General features: G+C 38.6%; 1 protein-coding gene across 6 annotated transcripts in view; it reads left to right on the top strand.

Annotated features, from left to right (window-relative positions):
- CYP2C18 (cytochrome P450 family 2 subfamily C member 18) overlaps positions 1 to 16,423 on the top strand; it is a 44,617-nt gene that overhangs the window by 13,315 nt on the left and 14,879 nt on the right. Inside the window, exons 1-6 of one of the 6 annotated variants that reach the window (XM_039871687.1) lie at positions 676 to 793; positions 1,791 to 1,983; positions 3,163 to 3,325; positions 3,506 to 3,655; positions 11,377 to 11,537; positions 12,744 to 12,920. In XM_039871687.1, the coding sequence (XP_039727621.1) occupies positions 1,816 to 1,983; positions 3,163 to 3,325; positions 3,506 to 3,655; positions 11,377 to 11,537; positions 12,744 to 12,920 (819 nt within the window). In that variant the 5' untranslated portion in view covers positions 676 to 793; positions 1,791 to 1,815. Of the gene's footprint in view, positions 1 to 675; positions 794 to 1,616; positions 1,984 to 2,074; positions 2,998 to 3,162; positions 3,326 to 3,505; positions 3,656 to 11,376; positions 11,538 to 12,743; positions 12,921 to 16,423 lie in introns of those variants that run through there. The other 5 variants (XM_039871688.1, XM_039871689.1, XM_039871691.1 and 2 more) reach the window with 5 other exon arrangements.

Below are 16,423 nucleotides of genomic sequence, written 5' to 3'. Positions count from 1 at the left end.
AGTCATGCTGCTCTATGTCCTAGATAAAGGGATTACCAAAACTGGACTCACTGAACTTCTAAAGGTTACATAACTAAACATTTCTGACCCTCGCTTTAGTCAACCCATGCTGCAGTATTAACACGGTTGATGTTTATTTGATAGTCACCAATGAAGGTAAGTCACAGATGACTCAGTAAACGCTGGGGAACTTGCTTGAGCTGAGTGTTTTTGATTAAGGAAGCATTCATGACCCAGAGGATGTGGGGCCAGAGCTCCACCACCTGCAGTCTGTTTGTCCTTGGCCGAGGCGCTGAAACTTCCAGGCCAGCTGCCTCACCATTAAAATGGACATAATTTTACCTTAGGCAAAAGTAACTGAGTGTATCAAAAGAGACATGATGGAGGTGTATTCTGCCTGGTAACATGAGGGATGAAAGTATGTGCTGTAAATGAGGTCTTGACAAGTCTTAGTTTTCCTTCTCAAAGTGCTTCGAAATAAGCGTGCTAATCAATTTAGGACAGATAAGATGATATCTTTACAGAATACATCTTTGTACAGTAATCTAGTAATGTATATCATCCTAGTGATGTTCGGATCCTTATGATCACTAAGTGTCACCTCATGATCAGGTCTGCGTGTTATGCTAGTTCTGTGCTATGAGTCTTTTTAGTTAAGTCCCTGTCTTCCGTCCCCCAGAGAATCTACGTCTGTTGTCCTGTCTAAAATCTTTCTTCCTTGCTGTGCATACTTCATTCCATTGGTTCTGACAACATTAGGCCGGAAAAGCAACAGAGAAGGCTGTGTCTGAAGGTGAAGGGATGTCTGAAGGTAGGGATGTGGGGAAAGCCATGGTTTTTCAAGCCCTCTCCCTGAATTCTGTGACACGGGCTCTTTCCTCAGTGACCTGTACAAGTTTCACTTCTGCATTGAAGGAGAGAGGAGAATCTTCATCTTCTGTTTCTTCTCTTGAGAATCTATGGCTCTTTTATCCTTGGAGTCAAATAAGGGCTTCTGTTCAATGTGGAGCCGGTTATTTTGTGAACACTCGATGGGGTGCCCATTCAGAGAAAATAATGTTTTGGGAGTTTTGTTTGTTTTCCTAAAATTGCTTTGGAGGCAGCTGAATCGTAAGCCATAGAGCACCATGATGGGCACTAGAGAATATAAGTTGCACCCCCAGTTATGTCCCTTATGAGCTGTGTGTCACTGGATGGGTGTCCTATTCTCTCTGAGATTCCCCATCTGAAAAGTAAAAATAATTTTTTTCAGTGTTTTTTTTCTTGATGGGGGAGAGTTTGATGTTAAAATGTGTGTAAATTAGCTAATGACTTGATTCATATTTAGATATTCAAAATTAATGATTTGTGTTCCCTAGTTTATGTTTAGCTAACTATAGGCTTTTATAATCAAGGAGAAAGTAAACTAGTATTCGATAAATCATTAAAGGATAAACAATTTTTTATATACAAGGATTGCCTCACAGGTTATAAATTCTGAACTGGTCACGAATCTGAGAATCCAAAATATTGAGCAATTTTTTGAGTCGTTTATTTACTTTATTGATTTTCAACCAAATGAGATGTTAAAAAAAAAAACAAATAAAACCCCAATATCTGGGCTGCACTTCAAACTTGTCAAACCAACATCTCTAGGGCGAAACATTACAAAGAAGGAGACAAATGGGCTGAAGTCCCTTCAGAAAAGAGATTAAAATAAGTACATCTAGCTGATTAATCTCCTTGGGAGTCAAAGAGGCACGGGGTGAATAGTAGAGAGTGTTATAAAAGTTTGGATTTTAAACTCCCAGGTGCCTAAGTAAGAAGAAAGCTGTAATGGATCCGGTTGTGGTCCTGGGGCTCTTTCTCTCCTGTTTGCTTCTCCTCTCCCTGTGGAAACAGAGCACGGGGAAAGGGAACCTCCCGCCTGGCCCCACGCCTCTGCCAATTATTGGAAATATTCTACAGCTAGATCTGAAGAACGTAAGCAAATCCTTAAGCAATGTAAGTATGTCTTATGTTCCTCCAGCAGGTTGCAAATGGTAAGTAAATTAATATCTACTTTTAAATAAAATATATTTATCAAAATATATTTACATAAAATACAACATAGAAAATGAAATTGTTAAAATATATCATTGGGAAGAAAATACTCCCCGTGGAGCATTGTTTTGATTTGTCATGTCAAGAATAGTGGAGTGAAGTAATGCATTGTGTGAGAGAGATACATTTAGGTCTTTGTATAGTGGAATCAAAATAATAAAGTGGCAAGAGATGGGAGAACTGCTCCTCATGATAAAGGATGTGTCTTTGATTAGAGACTTCATTCAAGAAGTCATCTACTATATAAACAGTGCGTTTTGTTCAGAATAGCCATGAAAATTGAACTTTTCTGAAGAAGCCAATTATGCTTGATGTCAAAGAAATAGTTCTGGGATGAGGACCAGCATAAGTGAATGAAAGAAGAAAATAATCTGTCTGGGCCAGCTTGATGATAACAGATCTGTCTGCATTCTGCACAAAACTGCCTTCTGTACCCTATAAATGCTGCAGGTGAAAGAAATTGTTCTTCCGTGAGATGCCGCACATCCTGGCACTGCCTCTGTGGTGCTCACTCTGCTCTACAGTAATAACACCAGTGGATCATAAACTTGCCTAGGCATTAGAAACCTCTGGGCTAATTTAAAAAATATAAAATTTTAGTATTCATCACAGGGCTACTGAATCAGAATTCTTAAAGCAAGAGCTTTACACGTGACCGTGAAGTGGTGAGCGGGGCATTGGTCCAAAGTGGGCATTGAGAATTGATGTATTGCTCAAGGATCAGAGGTCAAATGAGAAGGAATTCAAATTTCAGTGTTCTATGTAGTAGCTATGGGATGCTGGGGATAAATTGCAATTTACTGACATCAGTATCCTTATTTGTAAGTGGGGCAAATGAACCTGCCGAACGTGCTGCTTTGAGGATTCATTGTAACACCTGTACAAATTAGCCGAGCATTGCCTGGCACTTACTTGGTAGTTATTAACCACCACCCTCATATTTAATGATTCACTTTAGAAATATTTTGAGCAGTGGGTCACAAAGTGAAAACTTAAAATAGGTTAATAACATCGTTAATCGGGCATGATATATTATCAAATTGTAACTTCTTTTGCTAATGTTTGCATCTCCTTTCCCAGCTCTCAAAAGTCTATGGCCCTGTGTTCACGGTGTATTTTGGCATGAAGCCCACTGTGGTGCTGCATGGGTATGAAGTAGTGAAGGAAGCCCTGATTGATCGGGGAGAGGAGTTTTCTGGAAGAGGCAGTGCCCCAGCATCTGAAAAACCTAGAAAAGGGCACGGTAGGTGTGTGTGTCTGTGTGGGCAACATTGGTAACGGGGGTGGGAAGGATGGAAATATGGATTTGAATTCTCTTCAGCAGAATTCAAATTCTGCCGGGCCCATCCGTGTATGAATCAAGTGTCTGCTCTCTTTCCTGGCCTAGGATTTCTCTCTCAGTTTCTGTTTCCCCTCCTGGCAGGAATCTTGTTTAGCAATGGAAACAGATGGAAGGAGATCCGACGCTTCTCCCTCGTGACCCTGCGAAGTTTTGGGGTGGGGAAGAGGAGCATTGAGGACCGCCTGCAAGAGGAAGCCCTCTGCCTTGTGGAGGAGCTGAGGAAAACCAATGGTGAGTGATTCTCTCTGCTTCTGACCTTAACAGACTGTTCCCTTCTCTAATGACATCCCTGAAAACAGTTCATGGGGCCCGAGTGTTTCGTCTGGGAAGTTGTGGTCAGCCCTCATGTGGAGGAGGGAGGGTTTGAAGCAGAGCCAAGGGAGGTTTTGTGCATCTATGCTAGTAGTGTGTGTATCTCCACGGTTGTGTGGGCACACAGTGTGGGTATAAATGTCATTTAATCCTGTTCTGTCCTGAACTTTGTTTGATTGTTTTCGAATCAGAAATCATGAAAAATAGTTTTGAATCATTTTCTGAAAGAGTTAAGGAGTGATGTTTTTCCTATAGCATGAGTGGATTATTTATTCCAGAGCATTTCACCAGGTGATATTTATCAAGTGGACATGGTGGGAATGAGCTCATCACACTCTAATGGAGCATATAACAAGTGACATGTGCCTTTACTTAACTGGATTATATTTATACAGTCAGCCCACACATGTAGGTGAAAGTTACTTCCAGGGACCAGGAATAATGCCGATCATAATGCCATCTATGGTTTTAATTGCTTAGGCAGATTAGTCTCATCAGTTATGATTTCTGTGTATAGTCAGCACTATCTCAAAAATATGGGCATTTATTATGTTTTGTTATCAAATACCCACCGTATTGATTTATGTATTTTGAAGATATGCTACATCATAACTTTTCAAAATACCGAAATACCAAGGTAAAGAATGTTTCATTTAACGAGATTTGAACCATTATCAATAACAACTTATCCTGTCTTCCTTCAGTGGTATTCGCTCTGTTTTCAGTTTGCTACACTTTTCCCCAACTTCATTACATTTTGGTAACTAGTATGTGGTCATCATTTACCTCCCACTGCCTGATGTAATGACCTGTGAAGTGCTTGTCAAAGTGACTGATGTTCAGCTTGCATTACAAATTCTACTGTTTTTAAATTCTTTCTTCCATATTAAGTGAAAGGAAAGACTGAAAATCATGTTTTACCTGTGAATCACATACAGACAAATGCCCAAGTCCTTTCAAATGATCCTCGAACTAAATTAATCAATCTAGCTCAAATAAAAGTTGTCTTAAAACTTAGAGCCCTGAACATTTAAAGGAGCCTGGCATGGAAGCCTCTAACTACACGTTCCCTTTTATTCCATGCTCTACCATTTTTCCCCACACTTAAAAATAAAATGTATAGTGAACAAACACATAACATAAGATCTACCCTCTTAACAAGTGATTACGCATACATTCCAGTATTGTTGGCTATAATCACGCCGCCGTGCAGCAGGTCTCTAAACCTTTCCGTCTTGCATAACTGAGACTGTTCTCATTGAACCGTGACTCTCTATTTCCTGTTCTCCCAGGTAATAATGACATTTTACAATCTTACTTTTTTTCGTCCGTGAACATGGGATATTTTTGCATTCATTTGTTCTTTCTGTGATTACTTTCATCAGTGCGTTCTGAGAGATGAGTGTACGGATTTTTCACCTTCTTAGTTGAATTTATTCCTAAATATTCTATTTATTTTGTTATTTAAAATGGAATTGTTTTCTTTATTTCTTTTTCAGAGAGTTCCTTTTTAGTGTATACAAACGCGATTGCTTTTTGCATGTTGATTTGATATCCTTCAACATTAGTGAGTTCATCGATTAGTTCTAACAGCTTTTAGTGGAGTCTTTAGGGCTTTCTAGATGGATTGTTCTGGTTAGGGCTCCAGTACTATGTTGAACAAGAGTGTGCGAGTGGACACTTTCTTGTTGTTTCTGATCTTAGGGGAAAATCTTCCTTTGAGCATGATGTTAGCTGTGGGCTTGACATATATGGCTCTTATTATGTTGAGTAAAGGAATATAGAAGTGCATTTATCATGAAAGAATGTTGAATTTTGTCAGGTTCTTTTTCTGCATCTATTAGAATGATTATATTATTTTTATTTTTTTATTCTATTAATGTGGAACCTCATACTTATTCATTTGTATATGTTTGGAAAGGTTTGTGAAGGTTTGGCAATATTTACCAATCCTTAATATTTGGTCGAATTCACCAGTGAAACCATTGCTTCTAGGCTTCTAGTTTTTGGGGGAAGTTTTTGAATATATGACTCAAGTGCCTTACTCCTCCTGATATCGGATTTTCTATTTCTTGATGATTCAGTCCTGTACGTTGTATGCTTCTAGGAATTTTCACATTTCTTTTAAGTTATCCAATTTGTTGGGGTGTAATTGCTCATAATATTTCTCAGGTTTTTGTTGTTGTTGTTGTATTTCTGTGGTATCAGTTACAATGTCTTCTCTTTGATTTCTGATTTTATTTGCATCTTCTTGTTTTTCTTAGTCTATGTAATGGTTTGTCAATTCTGTCTTTTCACTTCTACACTAAATTAATTATGGTTTATTACCACCTTTATTTTATTATAGTATTCTGTGTTTGTCTCTATATTACTTATCTTGGCAAGTTTTATACTTTGATATGGTGTTGTGTTGCTGTTCAGTGTCCCATGGTTTCAACTTTAAGGAATCGTCTTAGAATGTCTTGTGGTGATGAATTCCCTCAGCTTTTGTTTATCTGGGCAATATTTGTCCTGTATTTTGAAGATTGTTTTGCTGAAAACAGTGATCTTGGTGGGCAGCTTTTGCCTTTCTGTACTTTGAATATATGATCCCATTTCTTTCTGGCCTTCAAGGTTTCTGCTGAGAAATCTGTTCATAGTCTTACGGTGGTTCTGTTGTATGTGACATGTCGCTCTTGTCTTACTGCTCTTCAAATTCTCTATTTGCCTTTGCCTTTTACAATTTTTTTTCTCTGGCTTTATTGAAATATGATAGACAATTAGTTGCTCATATGTACATTGTACAATTCAATGAGTCTTTTTTCAGAGATCCACATAACTCACAATGTGATCACCCGACTAAATCTAGTACCTATCTTATCCCTTACATATTTATTACAACATTATTATCCATCTTTCTCATGCTACATTCTACATCTCCATGTCTATTCTGCAACTATCCATTTGTACCTCTTAATCCCTTTGCATATTTCTCATCCTCGCAACCTCCTTCCCATCTAGTTGCCCTCAAAATATTCTTTGTATCCACCAGTTTATTACTGCTTTGTTGTTGTTGTTGTTTATTTTTTTCTTTAGATTCCACATGTACGTGAAATCATGCGATATTTGTATTTATCTGAACCATATCATTCAGTGCAATATCCTCTAGGTCCATTAAGGCAATATCTTTTTCCAGCCCCTTTCTTTTAATCTGTGTCTGTGTTTTAATCTGAATTGAGCCTCCTGTAGGCTGCATATGTAGGAGTCTTGTTTTCTTATCTATTTGGCCACTCTATCTTTTGGTTGGAGCACTAAATTCTTTTCTATTTGAGGTACTTATTGATTGGAATGTACTATTACCATTCTTTCTTCATGTTTTTTATACATTTTTTTTCTTAAGGAAGTCCCTCCAACGTTTCCTGTAATACTGTCTTAATGATGATAAATTCCTTTAGATCATTTTTGTCCGGGGAGCTCTTTATCTGTCCTTCAACTGTAAATGATAGCTTTGCTGGATAAAGTATAGTTGGTTGTAGATCCAAGGATTTCATCCCATCAAATATTTTGTGCCTAGCTCTTCTGATATGTATTGTTTCTTTTGAGAAATCAGCTGCCAATATTATGGGTGTACCCCTGTAGGTAACTAACTGCTTTTCTCTTACTGCTTTTAAAATTCTCTCTTGGTATTTAAACTTTGGCATTTTATTTCTGATGTGTCTTGGTGTGGCCTTCTTTGGGTTCATGTACTTTGGGGCTCTCTGAACTTCCTGGGATTGTATGTTTATTTCCTTCATCAGGTTAAAAATGTTTTCCATCATTATTTCTTCAAAATCTTTCCAACTTCTTGTTTACCTTCAAGTAACACAAAGACATAAATATTTTTACATTGAATTATGTCCCATAGGCTCCTTAATTTATTATAGTCTTGGCTTCTTTTTGCTTCCCATTCTGATTGAGTGTCCTTGGCTTCCCCATCCTCTATATTGGTGGTTCAATCCTCTTATTTATCCACTCTGTTTATTCCACCTAATTTACTCTTCATCTCAGATCATGTGTTCTTCATTTCTGACTGATTCTCTTTTATAATTTCCATTTCCGTTTTCATGTTTTTTATCTCTTTGTTAAAGTTCTCTCACTGAATTCATCTATACTTCCCCTAAGTTCATAGAGCATCTTATAACTCAGCATCTCTTAGATTGCTTGACTCCATTATTCCTGGATCTCTGTTCTGTAACCTCATACGGTTTCTGCTTCTTCGTCTTCCCATTTTGGGTGCTTTTCTGTGTCTGTTTCTATGTACTAAGAAAGCTCCTAAGTGTCCCGGTCTTATTAGCATGGCTTTCTGTAGTAAGTGTCCAGTGGCACAGTCTTAAGAAGGTTCAGTTGCAAGCCAAGTTTAGCCGTAGCCTGTGCCCCTATGAGGCCACCTGTTAAGATTCAGCAAGCAATCCACATTGTGCTTATAGCTGCCTCAAGAAACCGTACCTAATCCGAGGCCAGAGACCACTATTGTGAGCCTTGGCTCTACTCAGCAAGGAGCACCAGACTCACCAAGGGTACACCTGGCTGTGTCTTGGGTAGGACCACGATTTGGGGGACCCGGAGTGTCAGGGAATCCTCTGGAGTGACTAAATTCTCTTATCCAGTTTGATGACGTCTCAGCTATGGCGGTGCTGCACACACACTGGGAAGAGTGGAAGGCTCAATAGAGGAACAATGGATACCACCGGCACTTCTGTCCGGGAGAGATCCTAGTTTCCGTCCCTCAATCTGACAACTGAATTTCCCCCGTAAGTCGCTGGTGCACCCTGCGCAGCCAACCCGGTGCTCTGCTCACAGCGAGCAGGTCCTTTCCCGCGAACGTTCACTGTGGACACGGCCCCTTTAAGAGAGTCTGCAGCTGCCAGCTGCTGCTGCTATGTCTGAAACACAGCAGCCTAGTGCTTTCACCTCGTCCTATTTCTTCTCGTTGCCGGGTGCTTTCTTATTTCTCTCCCTAGTGGTAGGGCTTGCTCGTCTAGTCCCAGGCAGGTTTCCTTGCTGTTTGCTCCATGTTTTTGTCACAACTTTTACTTGGTCGCAAGAAGGATGAACAAAGAATCTATCATGTATGCCAATTTTTTCTCTCCCACCTGTTGACAATTTCATTGTAATGTAGCTCAGTGTGGATTTCTCTTGTTCATCTTGGTTGGAGTGCTTTGGCCTTCTTGAGTCTAGATATTAATTTTCCCTATAGAGAAGAGACATTTTCTGCTATCATTTCTTGATGTAAGCTTTCTGCCCTTTCTCTATTCACCTATGAAGTCCCTTAGGATTACTGACTTTTTTCATTCCTTTCCTTCTGATCAAATAATATTTTTCCTTTCCTTTCCTTCTGATCAAATAATATCAAATGACCTTTCTTTGAGTCTGCTGAATTTTCTTCTGTTTTTCTTCAAGTCTACCATTGAAGCTCAGTAGCAATGTTTACGTGAGTTATTGTCTTCTTCAGTCCCCCAAATTTTAGCCTTCTGGTTTTTTTTTTTTTTTTACATGTTCACATTTTTATTTTCTTTATGTATCATTTTCATGAGCTTGTGGAACACCGTTATCACTTTTTAAATTATTTCTTTGGATAAGTGGTTTCTTTAAGATCATTGTCTGGATATTTGTTTTGTATTTTTGTTTGAATCATGTTTCCTTGTGCTTTGTTTGTTCCCTAACTTTGTGTTGGGATCCATGAATTTGAACAAATACACACCTCTTCCAGTCTTTATGGACTGGCCGTGTACAGGGCAAAGCCCTCACCAGTCACCCTGGCTAGAGACTCAAACACCCCATTTTCCTCTCTCCCCGTTTTTTTGTATAAAGCTCTCTGGTTCTGTGTTTACATTTTGACAACTAGAGAAGCTTGCCAATTTCTTTTTCAGGAGCTACTAATCTCTGGCTTCCTTTGTTCTCTGTTTACGGTACTGAAAGTTCTTTGGCTCAATGTAAGCAAGTTTCCCCACTGTCCTTTTTTTCCAAAGTTGGTATTCTCCCCCTCTGGGCCCTGAGTCAGGTGAGAGAGATGCCAGTCTCTTGGGTAGCACTCCAAAAAGCCAGAACACCATGCATGTGCTCTACTTCTCTGCTTTCTCCTTAAAAAAAGAGCCTCCTCACATTGTGCACGTTCTCTAGATTGTGCCAAGCCATGCTGGCCTCAGCAAGGCACTACTCTCCCCTCCTTTATTCTCATTGGTCTCAGACATCTAGACTCTGCCAGTTTTTTCAGTACTTCAAGTGATGTAAGACGGACACCAATTCTTCAGGGAGCCCACTGACAAGCTGGTACATTGGAGGCATGCTTCCTCCTTCTCTTTCCTGTGATGGAGTCATCACAACTTGAGGCATTCTCTTCCACAATTGAGTGGTGCCAGATTCAAGGAGGTAAAGTGAAATTGCTTGTTACCAGTTTTAATGTGGCTGTCCTCAGTTCTTTGCTCTACTGTGCTACTGCAACTTTTTAACTGGAATCTGGATATCTCGTAAAGGAATTTTAGTCTAATCATTGCTAAATCAATGGTTCTGTGGTGGATAAAGGGGCTGGGATTTTTCATTCCACCATCTTCCCAATGTCATTTTTCACAACACTTAATTCAAGTCACCCTAATTACATCTACAGATGTGAAGTTTGAATTTTTTGCATATAATAATCATTCATTGGTTATTTGATTGCAAAATTTTTATTCATAGATTCTTTACAAAAAAGTAAACTTTACTGTAATTTCTTTACAAAAATGTGATATACTTGATTTATATGTTGGAAAAAAATGTGTTTATTAAATTATATTATTCTATTGATGGCTATACAGAACACTACACCAGAAGTCCACACAGGGCACCTTTTCCCAAATAAATTATTTTTTGCTGATGAATCGAAATGCTGGATATTTACATCCAAAGGAGGGAGACTTTTTAAAACATCGAAATGAAAAAATAAAAGAATTGCATTTACCAATTTATCTTTTGTGTGAATATTCTGGGATTGATGTTTGAAATAAAATTTCTCATTTTGTTTTAACTTTAGACAAAAAGTTGATCTTATAATAGTTATTCATTTGTATTAGTTTTACTAGTCATATGACATGGGTAATTCCTGCTGTTTTACACTTATTCCTTCAAATATATGAATTTACCCACAATCTCTCTGTTTTTAACTTCTCATCTGCTGCTTTTACCCATGATTCTTCCAAGTATTTATTATACGGAACACATTTTGAGATCCCTAGCTATCCTTCTCTATATCAGCACTTCATTTTTTACAGGCTTTGCAGACAGATAATATTCAGCACTGATAAGTTTCATTATGAAAGAATGTAAAAACGTCCTCTTTAAATGTTTTCTTCTTTTTTTCCCCTCCAAATTAACAGGCACCTTGGGTGGAAAGAGTACAAATAATGGTATTGGGTATGAATTGAATATATATTTTTAGAAAATCATTATATAACTAGTGTGGTTCAAATACCTGCTCCAGTTAAGTTATAAGTGATTTGTTGATTTTATGCATGTTGGATACTTTGATGTTGAGGGAATTTTTAGAAAAGATTTGCTTTACAGTTTCTATAATTACTTTTACTTATTATTTCATAAAGAAATGTATACATTTTCATGGTGTTTTAAAATTGTTTCTGATCCTTTAGCATCACCCTGTGATCCCGCCTTTATCCTGAGTTGTGCTCCCTGCAATGTGATCTGCTCCATTATTTTCCAGAAACGTTTTGATTATAAAGACCAGACTTTTCTTAACTTAATGGAAAGACTGGATGAAATAGTAAAGATTATAAGCTCTCCATGGGTACAGGTAAGGCCAAGATCGTTTCTTCCCGAGAACTACTTTATGTCCTTTTCTCCAAGAAATCCTAAACGCTGTGTGCACAGAGCTGTGAAGTGAATGTATGAGCATCACGTTCCTTCCCAGAGCTTACTACCACGAAGTGCTCATCTGGGAAAGATGGCTGATCCCTTAATGATTGGCTCGAAAAGACATGCCAAGAATTCAATCACATTGATCCTGTCCAGTCGTTTTTCCACTAAATTCTAAAGCTCCATTTCCTGTAAAGTACTTTAGTAACTTTCCAAAAGTATACCTAGAGCGCTAATGGACTTCTGGATTCTTCTGGAAAGGCTTCATTACTCACAAAACTTGTCATCCAGTCAACACTTAGAGACTTCTTTGGCACATTAGTTGGCAGTACTACAAGAATGTAGGAAGGAAGAGAATATCTCCTTCAAGAAGGGAGACTATGTGGGACCACAGATGCTCCTAGGGAACACTAACTAGGGTAGGAGTGTTAGATGATTCAGGTGGCATCCTAACTAACAAGGTGAGTATTTTGAGGATGACAAAATGATCGGTTACTGCGGTGTACAAACCATAAACAAAAATCATGATTTTGGCTGTGTTGAGCTGACATGTTCTGTACTCTGCCTAAAAGGTAATGATGTGATCTTAGAGAAGTCATTTACCTGCTCTGGTGCCCAGTTGCTTTACATATAAAATGTTGAGTTATGTTTCATAGTATCTTCAGGACCCTCCCAATTCTGAAAAACTCATTCAATGTCTGGGCAACTAGATAGGACTAGAAAAAGCAATGTTAGCTTTGTGCTCTATATCAGATGGCCCAACTTCCTTCACCTCTGCTGTCTCCTACAAAATGTGAATTATAGTATTATGTGCCACATCATATTTCAAGATTATAGGGAAGAACTGATGTAAAAATGAACAAATTGGTGAAAAGATGGTTTTCTATTATAAACATGATGTCTGAGTATAGGACATGATTATCGTCTGTGCTCCCCTCGTCAGAATTTTCTCCCTAAAATATACTTATCAGTGTAGAAAGTATGTGTTTGTAAAATAAAAATTCCACTCAACACAGAGACCATTATTTATGAATATTTGTTAATATTTACAGTATAGTTTCTCGTCAGGGCTTGGCATATGGTATATGTCTTCATTAAGTATATATATTTTTTTTACCTAATAAAATACCGTTTTCTCTTCTAGCTCTGCAATGCTTTCCCTGTTCTCCTTCATTATTTCCCAGGGAGGCATGGGAAAATCTTGGAAAATCATCTTTATTTAAAAACTTATATTATAGAGCAAGCGAGGGAACATCAAGCATCCTTGGACATTAACAATCCTCGAGACTTTCTCGATTGTTTCCTCATCCAAATGGAGCAGGTAAAACGTTAACAAGAGCTCAATTACTTGATTGCTTGTGGATATTGTGGCTTATTGACAGAAGTGCCAGTGGTTTCCATTATTCCTCTGTTTAGCACTCACTCCTTCCAAGTCTGAGTACTCAGCACCACCATAGCTGAGAGGTTATCAAACTGGATTACAGAGATTGCTTCGCCCAGGGTATTGCCTGAAACTCCACCTCCTACAACACATGGTTTCACTGAACTCACAGCCAGTTGTGTCCTTAGGGAATCTTGTGCTCTTTGCTGAGCAGAGTCTACACTTACCTGGGTGGCAGCGTGGTTTTTTGAGGGAACTATAAGCACAGCATTTGTGGATTGCTTGCTGAATCTTAAGAGGTGGCCCCACTGGGGCTAATTGACCTGCAGCTGAACCCTTCTCAGGACTGTGCCACTGGACACTTACTACACTGTCATGCTAATAAGACCGGGAAACTTAGGAGCTTTGCTTAGTACATGGAAACAGACACAGAAATGCAGCCAAAATGGGAAGATAAAGAGGGTGAAACCATATGAGGTTACAGAACAGAGTTCCAAATACTGGAATTCAGTGAGAGAACTTTAACAAAGAGATAAAAAACAGGAAAATGGAAGTGGAAATTATAAAAGGGAACCAGTCAGAAATGAAGAACACATGATCTGAGATGAAGAGTATATTAGGTGGAGCAAACACAGTGGATAAATCAGAGGACCAAGCCACTGATATAGAAGATGGAGGAGCCAATGACACACCATCAGAATGGGAAGCAAAAAGAAGCCAAGACTATAATAATAATTTAAGGTGCTTATAGGACACAATTAAATGTAAAAATATTTGTGTCATAGTGTTACTTGAAGGAAAATAAGAAGTTGAAGAGCTATTTGAAGAAATAATGAGGGGAAAATTTTTAACCCGATGAAGAAAATAAACATACAATCCCAGGAAGCTCAGAGAGTCCCAAAAAATGTGAACCCAAAGAGGGCCACACCAAGACACATCGGAATTAAAATGCCAAAGGTTAAATGCCAGGAGAGAATCTTAAAAGCAGTAAGAGAAAAGCAGTTAGTTACCTACAGGGGAACACCCATGAGATTGGCAGCTGATTTCTCAAAAGAAACAATTCAGGACAGAAGGGCTTGGCACAAAAGGTCAATGTGATGAAAACCCAGGATCTACAACCAAGAAAACTTTATCCAGCAAAGCTATCATTTACAGTTGAAGGACAGATAAAGAGCTTCCCAGACAAAAATGAGCTAAAGGAATTTATCAACACCAAGCTTGTCCAACACAGGAAATGTTGGAGGGAATTCATTAAGAAGAAAAAAATGTGGGCATGTAATCAGATACATTTGGAGTGAGAGATGTCCCCAGATCTCGCCCCTTGAAACAACAATAACTGAACATCTAACCTTCAACAATAAACACTCAAACTGCATACCAGCACGTGTGAGCATGGGACTTCCGAATAAGAGCTACTACAGATCAGAACTCCGGAAGATGACCAGAATGCTGGGAGTAACTAAGAAACTTCCTCTTGCAGCTCGAGTTCTCTGCAGGTGGAGGAGAAGGGGAGAAGGTGTGGCTGGTACCCTGAACAGCCCTCCCTGGGAGAGCCGTGAGCTCCACGAGGCCAGAGGCAGTGTCCAGGCATTAGGGCAAAAGCAGAGAAGTGGGAATATTTGAAGTGGGGACAGAAGAGAAACAATGCAGCTGCGGTTGCAAAATCCATGGCTGAGCTGCAGACCCCATCCCCTGACCTAGAGGGCCCCTCCTCCCATACCTTCCAAGACTGGACACCACGGAGCCCGAGTGGAATCTGAACAAACGATACTGAATCTGTCACTAACACTGATAGGGATTGAGAGTGAGAGTAGCAAGCATGATTGGATATCTATAAGAAAAAAAAAGACATTATTCAGAGTTTATATGAAGCAGGGATCCAAGAGGGTTAGATGCCACCTAATGGAAACCAAAAGAAAAATGCCTTCTTTGCAATGGGCTAAAGAGACATTTATATAATAAATCTTTCTGGGAAAAAAAGCAGAATACACTTCCATTAATGCCCAGGCGAAGAAATAATCCATTAAACACCATAAATAGTCAAGATAACAAAGCATCTCAGAAAGAAAGAGAAAAATCTCCAGAAAATAAGCTTACAGACATAGAAATATGAGACTTGTATGACAGAGAATTCAGGAAGGAACTTCTGAAAATTCAGTGAGTTCCAAAACAAGGCATATCAACAATTTCAGGAATTGAAAAAACAACTAGATAAGCAGATCAAGAAGATTGAAACCCTCCAAAAGAACAAACTAGATCATCTGGAGATAAAGAACACACTGCAAGAGATGAAAAATGAAATAGCAAGCTTGGAAAATAGAGTCAAATGGAGTAAAGAATCAGTGCTATCGAATACAGCGATCTAGAAATAAATCAGAAGGAAGAACAGAGAAACCAAAGAATGAAAAATAATGAAAGAGAAATACAAGAACTAGCTGAGACCATCAGGAGAGGAAATGTAAAAATAATGCGCATTTTCGAAGGGGAGGCAAAGGAGCAGGGATTAGAAACCATTTTCAGACAAATAGTTGATGAGAATTTCCCAAATCTAAGGAATGAACTGGAGCTTGGAATTCAAGAAGTCAACAGAACACCCAATTATCTCAACTCAAAAAAGGCCTTCTCCAAGACATATTGTACTAAAATTATCAAAAATCAATGACAAAGAAAGAATTTTCAGGGTCGCCAGGGAAAAGAAGACGGTAACCTACAGAGGAAAACCCATTAGATTATCGTCGAACTTCTAAGCACAAACCTTACAAGCCAGAAAGGAGTGGTATCAAATATTCAAACTATTAAACAAAAGGAACTATCAGCCTAGAATAATGTATCCAGCTAAGCTCTCATTTAGATATGAAGGAGAAATAAAGACCTGTCCAGACATACAAAAATTGAGGGAGTTCTCCACTAAGAGGCCTGCACTACAGGAAATACGGAAAGAGATTAGCTCACGTAAAACAAAATGTCAACAAAATACATAACTAGGAGCAAGGCAGCTAGTAGGCAGACAGAAGCACAGGAGTGCAACTCTTACTAAGAACATGGCATTATAAGCTTAAACAATATGAAGAGAATTGCTATAGCAAGATAGTAATGAACGTTCAGCATACATAGGGATAAAGTGAGACAACAATGACAAAAAGGGGAGGATTCAAAGATCCAAATTCGCAAAGGGTACTGGAGATGAGGCATGTGCAGAAGAAAATGGATGACTGTATATATATAACTATCCTTTACATATTCGTAATGGTAACCATATGCCAAAGATTCAGACCTGAAGTATATTACCATAAAACAAAAAGAGCCAGAGGGAGAGACCACAAAACCCAATTGAGCATAAAGAAAACAGAAACACAAGGACAAGGAAGCAATGGAAACACCGAGCTACCAGAAAGCAGAAGATAAAATGGCTATAAGAAGACTTCATATTTCAATAATTACCC

This window comes from Pteropus medius, unplaced genomic scaffold (assembly GCF_902729225.1).
Source record: "Pteropus medius unplaced genomic scaffold, Ma_sr-lr_union100, whole genome shotgun sequence".
Lineage (NCBI taxonomy): Eukaryota > Metazoa > Chordata > Mammalia > Chiroptera > Pteropodidae > Pteropus > Pteropus medius.
The sequence above is the reverse complement of the archived record's forward strand: the minus strand, read 5'-3'. Positions and strand labels throughout refer to the sequence as shown.